The 17935-nt window shown below is 38.9% G+C and overlaps 2 protein-coding genes across 9 annotated transcripts in view; one reads left to right on the top strand and one right to left on the bottom strand.

Moving 5' to 3' along the window:
- CFI (complement factor I) overlaps nucleotides 1–9196 on the bottom strand; it is a 59619-nt gene extending 50423 nt beyond the window's left edge. The window contains exon 1 of the mRNA XM_038581907.1: nucleotides 8928–9196. The gene's annotated coding sequence lies outside the window, so the exon portion shown is untranslated. The remainder of the gene's footprint in view (nucleotides 1–8927) is intronic.
- Nucleotides 91–17935, top strand: GAR1 (GAR1 ribonucleoprotein). 8 transcript variants are annotated; one of them, XM_038581916.1, is made up of 7 exons: nucleotides 91–290; nucleotides 9889–10095; nucleotides 11557–11711; nucleotides 12169–12228; nucleotides 15629–15767; nucleotides 17197–17265; nucleotides 17633–17935. In XM_038581916.1, the coding sequence occupies exons 2-7, from the start codon at nucleotides 9900–9902 to the stop codon at nucleotides 17644–17646; spliced, it is 633 nt and encodes a 210-aa protein (XP_038437844.1). In that variant the 5' UTR covers nucleotides 91–290; nucleotides 9889–9899; the 3' UTR covers nucleotides 17647–17935. The 8 variants fall into 8 exon arrangements, with proteins under 8 accessions (XP_038437844.1, XP_038437840.1, XP_038437841.1 ...); XM_038581912.1 differs by lacking the exon at nucleotides 91–290 and adding an exon at nucleotides 9087–9313; XM_038581913.1 differs by lacking the exon at nucleotides 91–290 and adding an exon at nucleotides 9256–9384.

Here is a 17935-nt window from a genome sequence, read left to right as displayed (position 1 = left end):
TGAGGTTAAGCAGGAGTGAGCAGAGAGAAAAGTGAGACTGCAATGCAGGTTCAACAAAGCCCTGGTTAACTCATGGGGAGCTCTGGAGTGAGTGTGGCCTGTCACAGTGTCTCTGGGTCAGGCAGGAGTGGTTAGACTGTTAAATCCTGCCTTGCTCAGTCACCTGGTGTGTATTGTCCAGGAAAGGCATCCCCTTAGGTGAGGCCATTCTCTGCAGCTGAGGCAGACTCGGAAGGATCTGACATTTAGTTGTCATCAGAAGAAATGTCTCCTCATCACACTTTTCACAGGTAGGTAGCAAACCCTTCCATGAAGTGGAATTTGGGAAACTCATCTTCCCATTTTTAGAGTGCACCATTTGCACCTCTTAGGTCTACCTTTCATATATGCTCCAAGAGTGGCTCCTTCAAAACTACGGTAGGCTTTTCTTCCTGAGGGAAAATTTAGAAGAGGGAGGTGGTAAGAAAAAATGATGGCCCTGGCCCTTGTAGTTGCTCTTGAGGCTGCAGGTGATGCTCATCCATCCTCTGCCTTTTTTCTATCCATTCTAGATTCCTTTTACCCTGAGCTTCCACATCTGCCAGCCTCAGTTGCTTACCTAATGTCATGACTCACAAACTTCCTGGAGCCTTCCTTCTTTGTGAAGGCAGTTCAAGATAAATAATTTGTCTTTTAGTTTAGAGAAGATATCCTGGCAGTTTTCTAAGCACTGGCTTCCTAAAAATTTTATTGATGTGCCAAGCCTTGTCTCCTGGAGTATATGTATCTTTTTAAGGCATTTAGCAGGCTAGCCACCTCTTGCTTACCTGCTCTCATCAAGGTAAAACCATCAATGTAATGGAACAGTGTGATGCTTTACAGGAAATCCAGATGATCCAAATCTCTTCAGACTTTATTATGACAGAAGATGGGAGATAAGATCTATGGAAAAACTGTAATGTATATTGTTGCTTATCCCATGTGAACAAGAACTGTTTCTGATCTTCTTTCCTGTTTAAAATACTTACAATTGTTTAGGTTTCACTGACAAAATTCTTATTGATACACTTTATAATATTGCTAAAACTAGCATCAAGGTTCTTATCTCTAAAAGAAATTCAACTGAAACAATTTTAAAGCAAAGGGGTGATTAGAATGAATAGAAAACAACAGCAAAAATATCCAAACTATAAATTTTTTACAACAATAAAAGCATACAACTCAGGATAGCATTAAAAGAATAAAATGAATCAAGTGATAAAAAGGAAATAATAAAGACATAAGCAATAGTAAAGAAACCAGAAAGTAAAAAAGTAGCAAATTTGATATATAAACCAATGAATGATTTTGAGAAATTAAAAAAGAGAGAGGGTTAAATATTTTAGAGGAAAGCTGTTGAAGTGGCAATTTTTAGGGGGGCTGCCAACATCCATTTTCCTTCATAATAGGTTCCCAATTCTCTTTGTGGAATTATTGCTCTTCTATTATGGGTTGTTTGGGTGGGAGAATAATTCCCAGCACCTGCTTTTCAAAACAAGTTAAGAAATCCATATCCAGCCTCTTTCCATTCCCTTTTAGAGCAGAGACTAATCAGAGTCTTTTTTCTTCATGTCTGAATCTTGAATTAAGTGATAAGAGAACAGAAGTACCAATTGGGAATTATATATTGAAACAGCAGCAGCAGCAGTGCACCAGTCAGACAATTTAGCTGTTAGTTATAAGACAAGTTTCCTGTGATTCCTTTTCACCTTCCTGACCATCCTCAGTTCTTAAGCCTAACTTCTTAGCCTTCTGTCAATAGTCTGAACATCCTATTATCTGCCAAATGAATTTTCTTTTGCTAAAGTTATTCAGAGTTGGTTTGGTAGCTTGTCACTTAGAACCCTAAGTAATAAAAGTATGTGCAATTTATCAAATAATCTGAAGATCCAGATGAAAATTTCAAGGAAAATAAAATGATCAGAATAATTTATGCAAGGAGAGGTAGAAAATTCAAATAAATTAATAGCTAAGAAAAAATAGAAAGTTAAAGATTTTAACCCCTAACGACACTTTTACTAACTCTTTCTTTTTAAAAAGATTTTAAGTAATATCTACACCCAACGTGGGGTTTGAATTTACAACCCCAAGATCAAGAGTCACATACTCTACTGACTAAGCCAGACAAGAGCCCCTATTTTTTTTTTAAAGATTTTATTTTACTAATCCTTTTAAGAAAGATCATTCTTCTGTTATTTAAACTTTTCTAGAACACAGAAAAAGATGAAAAGCACTCCAATTTATTTTTTTTAAGATTTGTTTATTTATTTATTCATGAGAGACACAGAGCGAGGGGTGGGGGGCGTGCAGAGACACAGGCATAGGGAGAAGCAGGCTCCCTACAGGGAGCCCAACATGGGACTGGATCCCGGGCCCCCAGGGTCACACCCTGGGCTGAAGGTCGCGCTAAACCGCTGAGCCACCTGGGCTGCCCCAAGCACTCCAATTTATTAGCAATACTCAAAAAATGGTAAGATGGGCCTTTGAAATAAATCTTTAATAATTATAATTAATCATTCATTTCTATGTAATGACCCTAAATAAAATATTAGCAAAGTATACATTACAAATCACAGCATATTAAAAACAATATAATGACCAAGTGGGGAGCATTTTAGAAATTTACAAGGATGTTCAACATTAGGATATCTATTTATACAATTCAGTATATTAAATTTTTTAATTAATTAAAATAGATTAAATAAGATAATATGTATAATTACATCATAAAATATGGAAAAGGTGTTTAATATGAGTTTAACATAAATTCTTAATTTTTAAAAAGTGAGCAATCTGGAAAAAGAACAAATATCATTAATATCATAAAGGATAGAAACCAACAGTAAATACCATGTACAATGGTGAAACACTAGAGGCAAACCCATAAAAAATCAAAGATGATATATTTAAATATTGTTGTTGCTATTGCAGGCAATAAATATGAAAAAATTATTGCAGTAGAAGAGACAAAATTGCCATTATTTGCAGATAAAATGACAGTCTACTTAGATAAAAGTGCTTGAAAAAGTATTAGACCTAATGTCAGTTATTAAAATGACTAGATACAAAATCAATAGAAGAAAATGACTTTCTTATAAACAATTAAAAAATGTAATAGATGGTTCATAATGACTGACATTCTCTATAGTTAGTATCTCTTCCCTCCCAACATGTCATTGAAAATAAATATAAAAATAAAAATAATTCCATTGCACCATCAAAAACTGAAGAGGGATTCCATCAATAGGATATAAACAGTGAAGAGTTACTGAAGATGTATAACAGAGGAAAAGATTAATTGCAAAACTCAAAGTTTAAGAAATGTTATATAGGTGACAGCGAGGTATCCAGAATAAGGGAAACCACAAAATAAATGGAGACAGTAGAATCTGAGAGAAGTGATGGACAGGTGGTCAATTAAAGAAAGATCAGAACAATTGAGCCAGCAGCCCATTCTTTTATTATTTTTAAAGTAATCTCTACCCCAACCTATGAGGGGCTTGAACTCAAAACCTCAAGACCAAAAGAGTTACCTGCTCTGTCAACTGAGACAGTCAGGTGCCCTGAGCCCGTATCCCATTCTTGGGGCAACTTACTTCAGCATTTGTTCCAAGATAAAGTCTACAGAAGGCTCTCTGCCCAACAGGTTCTAACTTAGCAGTTCCTGAGTGGATAGTGAGGCAGGAGAAGCAAAGAAGCATTCCAGGTATATACAACTTCATGGGGTTCAGGAAGTCTCTGCATTTGAAAAATAAGCCATAGGAAAGCTTCTGAGGCCTCACATCCCACTGTATCCCTCTCCTGCACAATCATCCACGCAGGGATCCTAACAAGGATCTATACAACCAGAATTTACAAGAAAAAGAAAAAGAAAGATTAACTTCATTTATGACTATAGGTGCAAAAAGTCCAAGTAAAATGTCAGCAAATTGATACAAACAAAATCTTAAAAAGGATTCAGCAGTCTGTAATTAATAACATCAACACTTGACATCTATTTTATGCACACACACAAACGCACATATGTCTGTAGGTTCAAGTAAATACGTGGGCTGTCATAATTATTATTTTTTAAAATTTATTTATAAAAAAGAGAGAGAGAGAGACAGGCAGAGTCCCCCCCATGCAGGGAGCCTGACGTGGGACTTGATTCCAGGTCTCCAGGATCATGAAGGTGGTGCTAAACCACTGAGCCACTTGGGCTGCCCTCAAAGCAACCTTAAAAGTCATTTTGAAATAGTCTGGGAAAATTCTACATGGACTGTTACTAGCTGATACTAAGGAATTATTACTTTAGTTAACTGTGATAATGGTATTGTGATTATGTTTAGAAAGTCCTCTGGGAAAAAAAAAGTCCTCTGGTGGAGATTTATGGATGAAATGCTATGTGAAGCTTACCACAAAATACTCTAGCCCCCCCCCATACATACATACATATATATATATATATATAGAAAAATATATAATAGTAATTTATAAATAATTATAAGATAATAAAATATTTTGGAATTACAAATTTAAGAATATTTATTTTTAAAATAAAATATTTTAAGGATGCCTGGGTAGCTCAGTGGTTATGTATCTGCCTTTTGCTCGGGGCATGATCCTGGGTCCGAGGATTGAATCCCATGTCAGGTTCCCTGTGGGGTGCCTGTTTTTCCCTCTGTCAATGTCTCTGCCTCTGTTTCACTTATGAATGAATAAAATCTAAAAAAAAAATAAGTTTATATGCATAATTTATAATTATATATATTATAATAATGAAGGGATAGATGAAACAAGATTTGCAAAATGCTGGTAATTGTTGAAACTGAATTATGAGGTTTGTTATACCGCTCTCTGTGAACTTTTATGTTTGAAATTTTAATAATAAGTTTTAAAAAAGAAAGTCATGAGTTCATATTGTTTCCAATTTACAGTCAACTTTGGCTAAGTCCTTAGAACATCTTGTTCTAGTATAAGGTTTTTCAGCCCTTTCTCTTCTCTGTTGTTTAGAATATCTCCTTACCAAGTATTTTAATTAGATTCCCTAACTTTTCAGTAGCACAAATGGATGTATGCTACTTATATGCTTTCTTTTTCCCTCCATTTTTTTTTTTAAAGATTTTATTTATTTATTCGAGAGAGAGAGAGAGAGAGAGAGAGAGGCAGACACACAGGCAGAGGGAGAAGCAGGCTTCCTGTAAGGAGCCTGATGTGGGACTCAATCCTGGATCCCGGGATCATGCCCTGAGCTGAAGGCAGATGCTCAACCGCTGAGCCACCCAGGCATCCCCCTCCATTTCTTTTATAATCTCTTTGTCCATTATTCTGTAGTCACTTTGTTGACAAACACAATAAATGGTCAGAAATTCAAATTATAAAGTTCAGTTTAGTTCAGGTAACAAATACTTATTGGGCATTTTTTTTTTTTTTTTTATAGGCACTGTGCTAAATGCTTAGGATTCCAAAACAAACTGTAGTGTCCATTCTTCGGGAACTTAGAATCTAGTGTAGATTTCTCAGTTGGGTTCTGTAGATGCCGTTAGGAATTCTGTGAGAAGTCACTAGGAATTCAAAAAAAAAAAGAAAGGGGAAAATTTTTAATTTTTTTGACTTTCCTTCTCCATGCAATGCCAGTACTTGCAGTAATGAAAAGTGATCAAGCAGCTCTGTTAGTAATTTTGCTAGAGACTTTTCAGCTATATGGCAGTGTCTGCATGACTATGTCCATTTGGTAGAGTCCACTCTGTTTTTGATGTGAGATAGGGGATGCTATTGATAATTAGTGAGTGCTGAATTGTACTGAGAGGGTAGTGATAGGTTGATGGCATCAGCTTCTCCCTCTTGAACTGTATCATCTCCTTATCCTTCCTCAGCCTCTCCATACCCACAGCTACCAGAGAGCAAACAAACTTTCCCTGATATGATTAAAAAAAAAAAATCAAGGAGTAAATTCTAAGTAAAGCTATGACTCAGATGCCTCCCTGTTGTTTTGTAATTTTGTGATTGCAAAACATGGAGCTTGTCATTAAGAGTGAATTATAAAGATTTCATTTTTCCTTTCTGATTTCCTTGTGTAGTTTTCTTGTTTTACACTTTGTTAGAAACTGTTTTACAAACACGACTTAAAGTCCAATGTGATGATCTCAAGGTCGTGAGATTGAGCCGCACGTACTCAACCAATTCAACAAGGTCATGTAAGGAAAAAATGTCTCCTAAGTAGGCTAGTTTCTGCAGCCATTCTTGATCTTCAAAGAATTTGGCAAAATCTCGCCTATTTTCTTGGAAGTATTACCACAGTCCACTTCTCAGCGCAAACATCCTGTTTGCGCTGAGAACCAAAATCTGTATTAGTTTTTCTTATTGTGTAACAAATTAGAACCAAAATCTGTATTAGTTTCTCTTATTGTGTAACAAATTAGATTGATAACAATGATAGAGCAGAGTACTCAGAGGTCTGAGTCCAAAGATTCAGAAACCAAGGGTATGGTGCTATCATGAAGACTAACAGGGAACGGGAATGACGCACAATTTGGGAAGAATAAGAGATGAGGGTTGGGACCGAAAAGGACTGAAAACTCTGAGACTCTAGGGTTCTACTTTGTTCCTCTAAGTGGCTGAAGTTACTTCACGTCTCTGAATGTTACTTTCTTGCTGTCAAGAAGTAAAATAAAGGGGTACCAGGTAATCCTGAAGGTCTTATAAAACTTCAATAATTTTTATCACAGTGAGTTAGAAATAAAAGCGGACCCCAAATGGAGCTAAACGCTGAACATAAAAGTTAAATGAAGCAAAGCAAAATAGGGCAGGGCCGTTATGAATAATATTCTTCATGATATACAGTATTTAAAATACATTTACCAAATATGAATAAAAATACATTTATCAAGTTCCTTTTATATCTAGGCTTCTTAGGGGCTTAGAATAGTGCAGAAAACATATTGTGATTCCTAGTGATGAGGGAACAGAAGGCTAGCTGAGGACAAAGCACAAGCTCACACCCTGCAACACCCCCCTTCCACTCCTAGGTGGGAATATATGTGACTTTCCCCCAGGAAGTTCCCAAGTATCTTAATGTTAATGCCCCGCTAGAGGAAAAACAACTTAACTTTGATGTAGGAAGGAGCGGCAAATGGGGCTAGGCAGGGAAAGTTAAGGGAAAGGCTGAGAATCAAGCTCCCAGAAATCTGTGGGTTCCCATAAACGAAAGGTCCAGAGTCAGGCTCCCACCCATCCCAAGAAAACAAAGACAGTAAAAACAGAGAAAAATAATAAACCTGGCTTCCTAGCTCCAAAATGTTGGGGAGTATCTCCCTTTGATGGTTACTAAGTAATCACGGAAACTCACAAGACCACAAAGAAGTCAGTCATTATGGTGTTATCAATACTCTCTGATCAATCCAAGACTGCACAAGAATCTCAAGGCCACTGGGCTCCCTGGCCCGGTTCTCAATCAAAGACTGCCACTAAAAGCCCTGTGGCAATCCTGTGGGGACCCCTCTGGCTTCTGAGAACTTTCTCTGTACCTCTGCTTACTAAACTTTTATCGCTTTGCTCACTCTCTATTGTCCATGAGATTCATTCTTCAACTCCATGAGGCAAGAACCAAGCTCTCTCATATCAACTTGACAACTGCAAGGCCTCCAGTATCTTACAGGTCCTCCCCAACATACGGAAATCTTTTTGAAACTTCCCTTTTCCTTACCTTCAACTCCCAGGTATATAATCAGCCAGCCCTCACTAGCCGGGGGGCAGCAGCACTCTTCCTGCCTGTGGGTCCTGCCCCCATGCTTTAAAAAAAACAAAACAAAACAAAACAAAACAAAACAAAACAAAACAAAACCACCATTTTGCACCAAAGACGTCTCAAGAATTCTTTCTTGGTGGTTGGCTCTGGACTTCACCCCAGCAAACCTCACCTATATTTCCAAAACTACATCACTAGTATTCCCATAGCGAAGCTCACAAAGTTCTTCCCAATTACATCAGCCCTCTGAAGCAGGTACCAATCCCCACCCTTTCAAAGAAGAGGAGGTGGACTGTGTCAAATACCAAAGGAAGGAAGGTCTCGAAAGATTCCAGTATAAAAGAGACCAACCAAATTTAACAAATAGGAGATCACTAGCTTTCCTTGGTAGAGAAATCTCACCGGAAGCTTAAATTAGGTATGAAGGTCTTAAAGGAAAAAAAGGATAGAGGGGCTTGTAGCATAGATGGTCCACGGCCTGTGTCAGTGCTCAAAACCTACTCTCCAGGGACCCCTGGCTGGCTCAGTCAGAAGAGCCTGACACTCTTCCGCTCCCAGCTGTGAGTCCCAGCCCTATGTTGGGTGTAGAGATCGCCTAACTAAAAGGTAAAAAAAAAAAAAAAAAAAAGGCCCCGGTGGCTCAGCAGTTTAGCGCCGCCTGCAGCCCAGGGCGTGATCCTGGAGATCTGGGATCGAGTCCCATGTCGGGCTCCCTGCATGGAGCCTGTTTCTCCCTCTCATGAATGAATAAATGAAATCTTTAAAATAATTTTTTTAAAAATACGGCTTCGCTTTTTGTTACATAAAATATACTTTTAAAGAAAAAACATTTTTATTTATTTTATTTTTAGTAAAAAAAAACATTTTTTAAAATTTTTTTTTATTTATTTATGATAGTCACAGAGAGAGAGAGAGAGAGAGAGAGAGAGGCAGAGACACAGGCAGAGGGAGAAGCAGGCTCCATGCACCGGGAGCCCGACGTGGGATTCGATCCCGGGTCTCCAGGATCGCGCCCTGGGCCAAAGGCAGGCGCCAAACCGCTGCGCCACCCAGGGATCCCCCCCAAAAAAAAACATTTTTAAAGAAAAGAACACACGTGCACGCACGTCCCCCCTTCCTTTAACGAAGCGTAACGACGGGACAAAAGGACCGCCCCGGTTCACCTCACAGTCGAGCTTACCTCAAAAGGTCCGGAAGAAACACACGCGCTCAGAAGAACGCAGGAAGCCCTGCGCGGGTTGCGACCCCACCAGATCCACCCCTGCGTACAGCGCAGCTGCAAACTCAGAGACGGGGCAGTACAGTTGCTGGGGCTGGCGACGAACTAACGAACGAGGAGACCATTCTGCAGCCTGAGAAGCCAGGGCTCCCCACCAGCTCCCAGCCACCTGGAACCGCCAGGTCCCCGGGAGAGGGGGGCGGAACTCTCACGCCAACCATCTCCCGGGGCAACAGCGCGGCCGCACTTCCGGCAACTTCTCGAGTCAACGGACGCCACTATTATACGTCATTTCCTCCGCTCCTCGTAGGCAAACGGACGCGACTGCCGTAAACTACTGTTTGACGGTGGGTAGTAGCGCCGCTCTTCCAGCGCTGAAGGCCGTTTTGGAAATGGGACAGCGCCCCCGGTTCTGCCGGTGACTGGCTTTTTTTGTAAATCAGTCGTTCGAATTTCTTGTCGCTCCCCGCCACCTTTGTGCGGGTACGGTGGCCGAGGAGGCTCGTTCACGGCGGAAGTACCGGGCTGGCGGGTGGGTGGGGGCAGCGGGGCCGGAGGTGCACGTGGCTCCGGTGCGTTGCGGTGGCGAGCAGAGGGGTCTGAGGATGTCTGGACGCGGGACCCAGCTACGGAGGGAGGGGGGAAGGAAGGGAATGTGGCGTGAAGACCTTTCTGCCTGCTGGGGGAGGAGATACTGACCGGGGGCGGAGAGGCTGGTGAGCGGTCGGTCCGCGCGCACAGGGCAACGGGAAGGTGACACGCCTCACCCTCGGGTTCATCTCTGGCGGCTTGGCCTTGGGCGAGGTGGCAAGGTTGCTGTACTTCTTACTGTCCCGCTGTATGATGTTCTGACCGTGGCACAGAGGGTGGTGCACCCAGAGGCCACAATGACCAAAAAGATACGTACTGTTTTTCTTACCAGGTAGAGTAAGCATGTCTTTTCGAGGCGGTGGTCGTGGAGGCTTTAATCGAGGTGGTGGCTTCAGTCGCGGCGGAAGCAACAACCACTTCCGAGGTGGAGGCGGTAATTTCCGAGGCGGCGGTGGTGGTAGAGGAGGATTTGGACGAGGAGGTGGCCGCGGAGGCTTTAACAAAGGCCAAGACCAAGGACCTCCGGAGCACGTAGTTTGTATGTCGGTTTCAAAGCTTAACCTACTTGGGGGCGGAGGTTGTGGGTTTAAGTTTGGGAAATGAGCGTGCTGAAAGGCAGCTCTAGCAGCTCTCCTATGGAAGTTGCTGCTGGGTTGGGGAATCGGGTCTGGAGATGCTGTAAGCTGACTTACAATCGTGTTGTAGCGCTCAAATGTAAAGGGGCGATCAAGAAGGCAGAACAACACTTAGAATGCGTCGTGGAGGTGGAACTTGAGCTTGGGCTGAAAGGAAGTTATTAAGTAGGTAATACTGTGTGTTTATTCCTGTTGTCCCCGTTTTACAGGTAAGAAAACCGTGAGAGTTGAGTTTCTTTGCTAGGGTCGTAGTAATAAGTTTCTTTGCTGGCATCATATTAATAAGTGATCCGTTTGAGCTACAAAGCCACGTTTTCTGACTCCAAAGCCCATGCTCTCCATTGCTTTTCATAAGTAAGAGAAGTGAGGAAAATTGCTTGTTAGGGAATCTACAGAGGGGAGGGAAGCCAAGGAAAAAAAACCTAATGAGAGTAGATTTGAAGTAATTATCAATGAGGTGGGATGGAAGTCCTGGGACGTGAGACAGATTTGATAGTAGAAGCCTACATCAAAAAGGAGAAGTGATGAAGAGAGTGCAACCTCACACTGGTTGGATCAGTGTGCAAAATGGTTTGAAGAGTGCAATGGCTAGAGTCATAGGTCTATGTGAAGTAGCCCACAAGCATGCAACAGTCCGTGCATGATGCACTGTGAGGGTAGTGAAAGTGAGGAGAAAAAAAAGGACGGGTTTGATGGGAGAGCAATTTCAATGGAAATAAATTCAGTAGAACTTGGCTAATTCTTGGGAATAAAAGGTTCCAGGTTTGGATTTTGGGTGATAGGGATGAAGAATTGGTTTTGGAGGGATGTGATGAGTTTTTTAGTTTGGGGTGACGGTCAGAAATAAAGGTAGTTATTTTGGATTCCACGCGTCCCTGAAAAAGAGTGAAGAGTCATTGGTAAAGACGTGGTAGTAGGAGGTTATTAAAGGGAGGAAAAAAGGAGAACAAAGACTGATTTACAATTAGGGACCGGGGAAATGAAGAGACAGAATGTAAGCATGGTGCTTAATAATAATACTTATTGTTATAATAAAACACCTCTTATAGGTTGGATGGCCTCAATGTGCCAGGTACTTTTCTAAGCACCTGACATTTATTATTGTATTTATTCCTCATAGTAATATATATAGGGTGTTGGTATTGCTATTTGCCCTTATTAAGAATAGGACAGTGAATCAGAGAAAAGAATCTTACCCCAGGTCACAGAGCTAATGTGGAGTTTTTGGCTTTTTTTTTTTTTTTTTGCCTCAGAGGAGAACACATAAGTGAAATCCCAGGTACCCAAGAAGAAACTTCCAGATGATGTTGGTCAATATCATTTGAAACTGTTTTACATTTTAACATTTTCTTGTCCTATTTCAGTATTAGGAGAGTTCCTGCATCCCTGTGAAGATGACATAGTTTGTAAATGTACTACAGACGAAAATAAGGTGCCTTATTTTAATGCTCCAGTTTATTTAGAGAACAAAGAACAAATTGGTAAAGTGGATGAAATATTTGGACAACTTAGAGATTTTGTATCCTTTTTCATTAGAAGACCCAGTGATCTCATTAAAAGGTTACCATTTGCTTTTTTCTGGAGCTAAGTATTGTTTTAATTAAACTTCTTGTTTTATTCAATTGGGAGAGAGTATTGGTAAGATTGTAACATAAAGGAGAATCAAGAGAAGAGAATGTATCTCCCCGTATTGAAAAGGAAGACTATAATAGAGTAACTTCCTTTTTGGAAGGTTTAAGAAGTGATTACCATTTGGGTAAGTGCTACAGGATTAAGGTACTTTGCTTTGATTATGATGATGCTACTGGAATAGCGTGGAATTAGAAGTTTTAAAAATAAAAACTTCATTTCCTCTTGGAAACTTATTTCTTACTTTTTCTAGATATTTCCATATAGCTTTGTTTTTAAAATTACATAGGAATTCAGAAGGTTACCTCTTGTGATCTTAATTGCTTATTCCTTAATGTAACTAATAGTATTTTTCTGTTAAATTGTCAGAAAATATGAAGGCATCTTCCTTTAAAAAACTGCAGAAGGTGAGTGAAGCTTCTGATAAGTAGGATCTTTGGTTTTGTAAGTAAATGACCTTCCTTAGGACAGTGCTACTTAGAGCACTTGAACCCTCCAGTATATCACTAGTGAAGCTCTTAAATTGATATGTTCTGTACTTTAAATGTTGAACTTACTGATCCTTAAAAGTAATTTAATACAAGCTTTCAGAAATTACTCTTAGGCAAATTCTGTAACTGCTACAGTATGTTTTTTCATTTCTGCAAGATTCTTACTGAAAGCTTACATGACCAAACTTTCTAAATAAAGCGTTAAATTAGGAAACATTATTTGAGAGAAGTCAGATATTAAATGATTTCACAGATCTTTCAAAACATGATAAATGCTGTGAAGGAGAACTGCAGATTGCCATGAGGATGTTAGTAGTGGGACCATATTTAGTATATTGGCTTTCTGAATAAACTAGAAGCTGAGACCTGGAAGTTGATTAGAGGTGATTTCCAAACCTTGTTGCTCATCACAATATCTAGGGGAGCTTTTAAGGTCATGTATTTCTTGGTCCCACTCTTAGAAATTGGAGCTGGTAAGTCCTCAGATAGGGACCAGGCTTCAATTATAAAAAGGCAGGCTCCTGGATAATTTTGATGTAATTAGATTAGCACTTGGGAACCACTGCTATTCAAACAGGTGGGAAGCACATTATAAGTAGAGAAAACTGTACAGGTCTCTGAGACAGCCAGTTTAAGGATCTGAAAAAGGCTGAAGTGTAGCTTGGACATAGATCATTTAGGAGGGACTAGAGAGGTAGGCAGGGGCAGGGTTACTAAGGCCTTAGGTCATGGGAAAGCATTTAGTTTTAGTTTTGTTTTTAAATATTAGGATAAATACAGTTAAATTATACTTAAAAAGAGCACTAGAAAAATTAAAGAGCACCCTGGAAAGGGGTTAGTACTGTATGTGAAGGGGCCAGGTCAGAGACTGTTGCATCAGTCCCAGAAGAAATGGTGTTTCGGACCAGGGTAATAATGACAGTGGAAATGGAGAAAAGTGGATGGATTTATGAACAATACAGGAAGTAGCATTGATAGATCTTGGTAGTTGATTAACAATTGAAGTTAAAAATATCACCATCTTTCAGATGTCTGATTTCAGATCTTTGTGGATGGTGTCACCATGTACCAAAATGGGAGACACCGGAGAAGAAGGAAATTGGGGGAAGACGATGAATTCACTTTTAGACATGAGGAGTTTGAAGCACTTGTGAGATATTCACATAGGAGCTCAAAGGAAGAGCCTGGATTAGTGATGGGATTGCAGGTTGTCATTGTGCAGATAGTATATGATACAGTCTAGGAAGAAAGAGTAAGAAAAAGAGCTTTGGGGTATCTCCTAAATTTTATATCTATCTGGAGACTAAGAATAACACCAGTAAAGGAGGAGGCAAACCAGGAGAGTTTCATAAAAGTAGTTATCTTCTGAGTCAGGAGAATAGAAGTGGTCAGCTATGGCAAAGTACTGCCGCAGAGTTCTTTGGACTTAGCAACAGGCAGGGCAAAAGGTCATGGAGCCAATGGAGTGGTGGGCACAGAACCCAGATTGGTGTAAGAGATTCTAGATGGGGACAGTGCCTTCTTGCTGGCATATGGCTGCTGTAGAAACTGGCAAGTAGCCACTGGGAAATTCAGCTGCTTCAGGCAGGCCTGAGAGCCAGGCTTCTTATTTGGTGACCTGAAAAAAAGAATTGGCCTGTGATAGCCACTTAAATTTGATCTGGATGCCTGTCTTTTGTCACAGTATTACTTACTTGAGGATTTATTATTTTTTAAAAAGATTTTATTTATTTGAGAGAGAGATGGAGCATAAGCAGGGGGAGGTGCAGAGGGAGAGGGTGGAGCAGACTCCCCACTGAGCAGGGAGCCCAATGTGGGGCTCAATCCCAGGACCCTGGGATCATGACCTGAGCGGAAGGCAGATACTTAACTGACTGAGTCACCCAGGGGCCCCTGAGACTTTATTATTAAGTGTTTTTGTTGTTGTTTGTTTTTTTCACGGATGCTAAATTGGGACATTCTACCTCTCTTCATTTCTAGATCCACTGCTCAGGTTCAGGTCCTCATTATCCAGCCTAGGCTATCCAATTGAATTTTCTGCTTAGTAAATACCTGCTTAGTAAAATAACCAGTAACCTTTTGTAGCTATTGAGTGCCTGAAATGTGGCTAATGTAACTGAGGAACTGAATTTTTATTTTATTTATTTATTATTTACTTTAAAGATTTTATTTATTCATGAGAGACACAAAGAGGCAGGTTCCCGGCGGAGAGCTTGATTCAGGACTCGATTCCAGGACTCTGGGATCACAACCTGAGCCAAAGGCAGATGCTCAACCACTGAGCTGCCCAGGTGTCCCAGGAATTGAATTTTTAATTGTGTGTATGTTTTTTTAAAGATTTTATTTATTTATTTATTCATAGACACAGAGAGAGAGAGGCAGAGACACAGGCAGAGGGAGAAGCAGGCTCCATGCAGGGAGCCTGACGTGGGACTCGATCCCAGGTCTCCAGGATCACACCCCAGGCTGCAGGCGGCACCAAACCGCTGCGCCACCAGGGCTGCCCGAATTTTTAATTGTTAATTAATTAATTTAAATAGCCGCATGTGGCTAGTGGCTACTGTATTGGGCATTGCAGAGCTAGACACTACTTTTGAGAGAATGGACTCTGGGAAGAGTGATAAAAGGTGGTATCTAAAGAGGGATTCCGACATCTTATAAGTAATACTTTATCATTTGAAACTCCTTATGCATGTTTTATGTAAAATTGTGAAATATGCCTCATTATGTTTCATTATAATGAAAAATAATCTCTTTAATCCTGAATAATAAAATGGGTTTAATTTATGCATATCTTTTATTACTTTGTATGTTCAGCAAATACTTACTGATTTGATCAGTAGTTTGAAATAGTTTTCAATATTTCAAAGTTTCAAATATTTCAAAGTTTTGAAATAAATAGTGTGTGCTTCATTTTGAATTTTAATGTTAAATTCTTAACAGTTTTAAGGGCAATTCTATTGTGAAAAGGTAGTTAATTTTTAGAAGACATCAATTTATAAAGAGAAATGAGATTGAATTGATCTTCATTTTTATTTATATGCTTGTAATGCTTATCGTGTGGAAAGTTTAAGGGCTTTGTATACATTACTTTTTTGATCTTCATGAAGACTATGGGGTAGGTGCTTCATTCTCTTCATCTGATAGATTAGGACATGAAGGCACAGAGAAATTAAGTCTTTGCCCACGGTTACACAGTAGTTAATAGGGTTGAGATTTGAACCTAGGCAGTCTTGAGTCTAGTGTGTAGATCCTTAATGATCATACTGTATCACTTCCCAAGCCATCACACTAATTGTTTCTGTCATACTTCCAGTTTTATATAGACCCATATAAACTGCTACCACTACAGAGGTTTTTACCTCGACCTCCAGGTGAGAAGGGACCTCCAAGAGGTGGTGGCAGAGGAGGTCGAGGAGGAGGAAGAGGAGGAGGTGGCAGAGGTGGTAGAGGTGGTAAGTTGTTTTTTGGGGAAATTTTCTAGTGAGATTTCAAACTTGCAGCCAATTCACACAGTACAACTTAATTTTGTATATAGGCAAACCTCCTTTATGTTTTTTTTAGAAAAGCTATTTTCAAATCTTGACAGATTACCATAGTAATAATGCTTTGTTTCAATGACTTATTTTTTTAAAAAATCTAATAAAGTATAATTTTGAGGGATTTTATCTTTGGGGTTATCCATGTTTTGTTGTACATTTTATAAAGTGTAAGATTATCTTGACTGAGTTTTAGTTTTTTAATTAATATTATTGGGTGTTGATTATATGCTGAGAGCTAGTTGTATTCTTTTAATATCTATGTGTATTCTTTTAATATTCAGCAAAACCTTGTGAGATAGGCGATAGCCTTATTTTAGATGTGGAAATGGGTGGCTTACAAAAATTAATTTGCCCAGTTAATTGGCAATCCAGATTCTATCTTCTGATGTCATGTCAAAGACTTACCAATAAATTTATTGCTTTGATTTCAGCATTTTGATATATGTATTTCCTAAAGTTTTGGTACATTCACCATTGTGGACTGTTAGATGATGAGCAGGGTTGGGGATAAGGTGTGGTGCAGTATTGAGTATGCCTAGATCTGAGTAGTGGTGTGGTGGGGAACAGGATGATGGCAGAGCCTAAGTAGTTGGGAACAGGAGCCAAAAATTGGTTGGATATCTTCTGTTACTGAAACAGAATGGAGAAAGAAGTCTGTTTCCAACTTTGCCTTTCTCAATTTAATTATTTCATTCTAAATATGCTTTTTTTTTTTTATCCAGGTAGCTAGGAGATAATCTCTTTAAGAAATCTGGATATATCTTTTTAAAATATTTTTGAGACACTAATGAGATCCCCCTCATTCCCATTCTATATTCAGTCTCTCATGTGACACTGAAAAAAATTCATTTGTTTTCTTAAAACTTTTATATTTATATACCACTGTTTTGGGAATATGTTTTTTCCTCTTAATGTAATTCATCATTCCTTACAAAGTTAATCAAAAGAAGTAAAAATGGAGACTGAAATAGGAGGTCAAATATGTATTGGATAAATGAAAATTTTTAATTTTCTTATTAAATATGTGAGCATCAGTGATGGTCCATATGTGGCTCAACTAACTTTAAATATTCTATTTATTATGATACCCCCAGAGTGAAACCACCCCTATCTGTTACCTTTTGTTCTTAGAATAAAAAGCCTTAGTTTAATCAAAAAAGTAATTCAGCAGAAGTTGAATTACTCATACATTTAATAGTAGGGCTAAATGGAACTTTAAAGTTACGAGTTTGGTAATTCATTAAAATAGGATTCTTGTTTAAAAAATTGTAACGTAGGTTATTAGGCTTATCAGATTAGGATTGGCTACCATAATTTTTATAAATATTTCCTTTATTTTTAGGTGGTTTTAGAGGTGGAAGAGGAGGTGGAGGTGGAGGCTTCAGAGGAAGGGGTGGTGGTGGTTTCAGAGGTGAGTGTGAAAAATAGTCTTTGAATCACTGAATTTCTAGGATTGGTATTACCTACCATTTAAAATTTTTATTCAGTCTTATTTCTGTTTCCCCAGTATATGGAACACCATGGTGTTCTTTGCTTTAGCCTAATTTAGATCTTTATTTTATGTCACTTTCTTGCTTTTTCCTTTGAATTTTTTCACCTACTTTTAATTGTTTTGCGGAATTAATTTGAAAAAGCAGTATGAATGACAGTTAAATTTGGTAAATTGGTTGGCTACATAGTATAAGAATTAATGTTGATTTTAAGCTTGAGATTTTATTTATAGTGCTATTAAAAATTCATTTACTATAGCCTTAATACTTTCATTTTCTCTTAATTAGGGAGAGGACATTAAGTGTAAGAGTTGGCAGAGAAACTTCCTGCATGATCTACGTCAATGGCTCAGAAACTTGTTTCTTGAGCAAGTCTGGAAGAACTGGTCATTTTATGACGGTGGAACTAAAATGTCATCACCATGCAAAAATGAGTACAACAGAATAAGCGATTTTGCTCTAAAAGTATGAACAAATGTTTAAATGTTTTGTATAACGCTTGGAACTCTGGGGGCTTAATAAATGGGCAGTTTTCATTTGAAGCATACTTGGAATTTTTAAAATAAAATGTTTTATTTCTTTAACTTATAA

This window comes from Canis lupus, chromosome 32, assembly GCF_011100685.1.
Source record: "Canis lupus familiaris isolate Mischka breed German Shepherd chromosome 32, alternate assembly UU_Cfam_GSD_1.0, whole genome shotgun sequence".
Classification (NCBI taxonomy): domain Eukaryota; kingdom Metazoa; phylum Chordata; class Mammalia; order Carnivora; family Canidae; genus Canis; species Canis lupus.
This window is presented reverse-complemented; position numbering and strand designations above follow the sequence as displayed.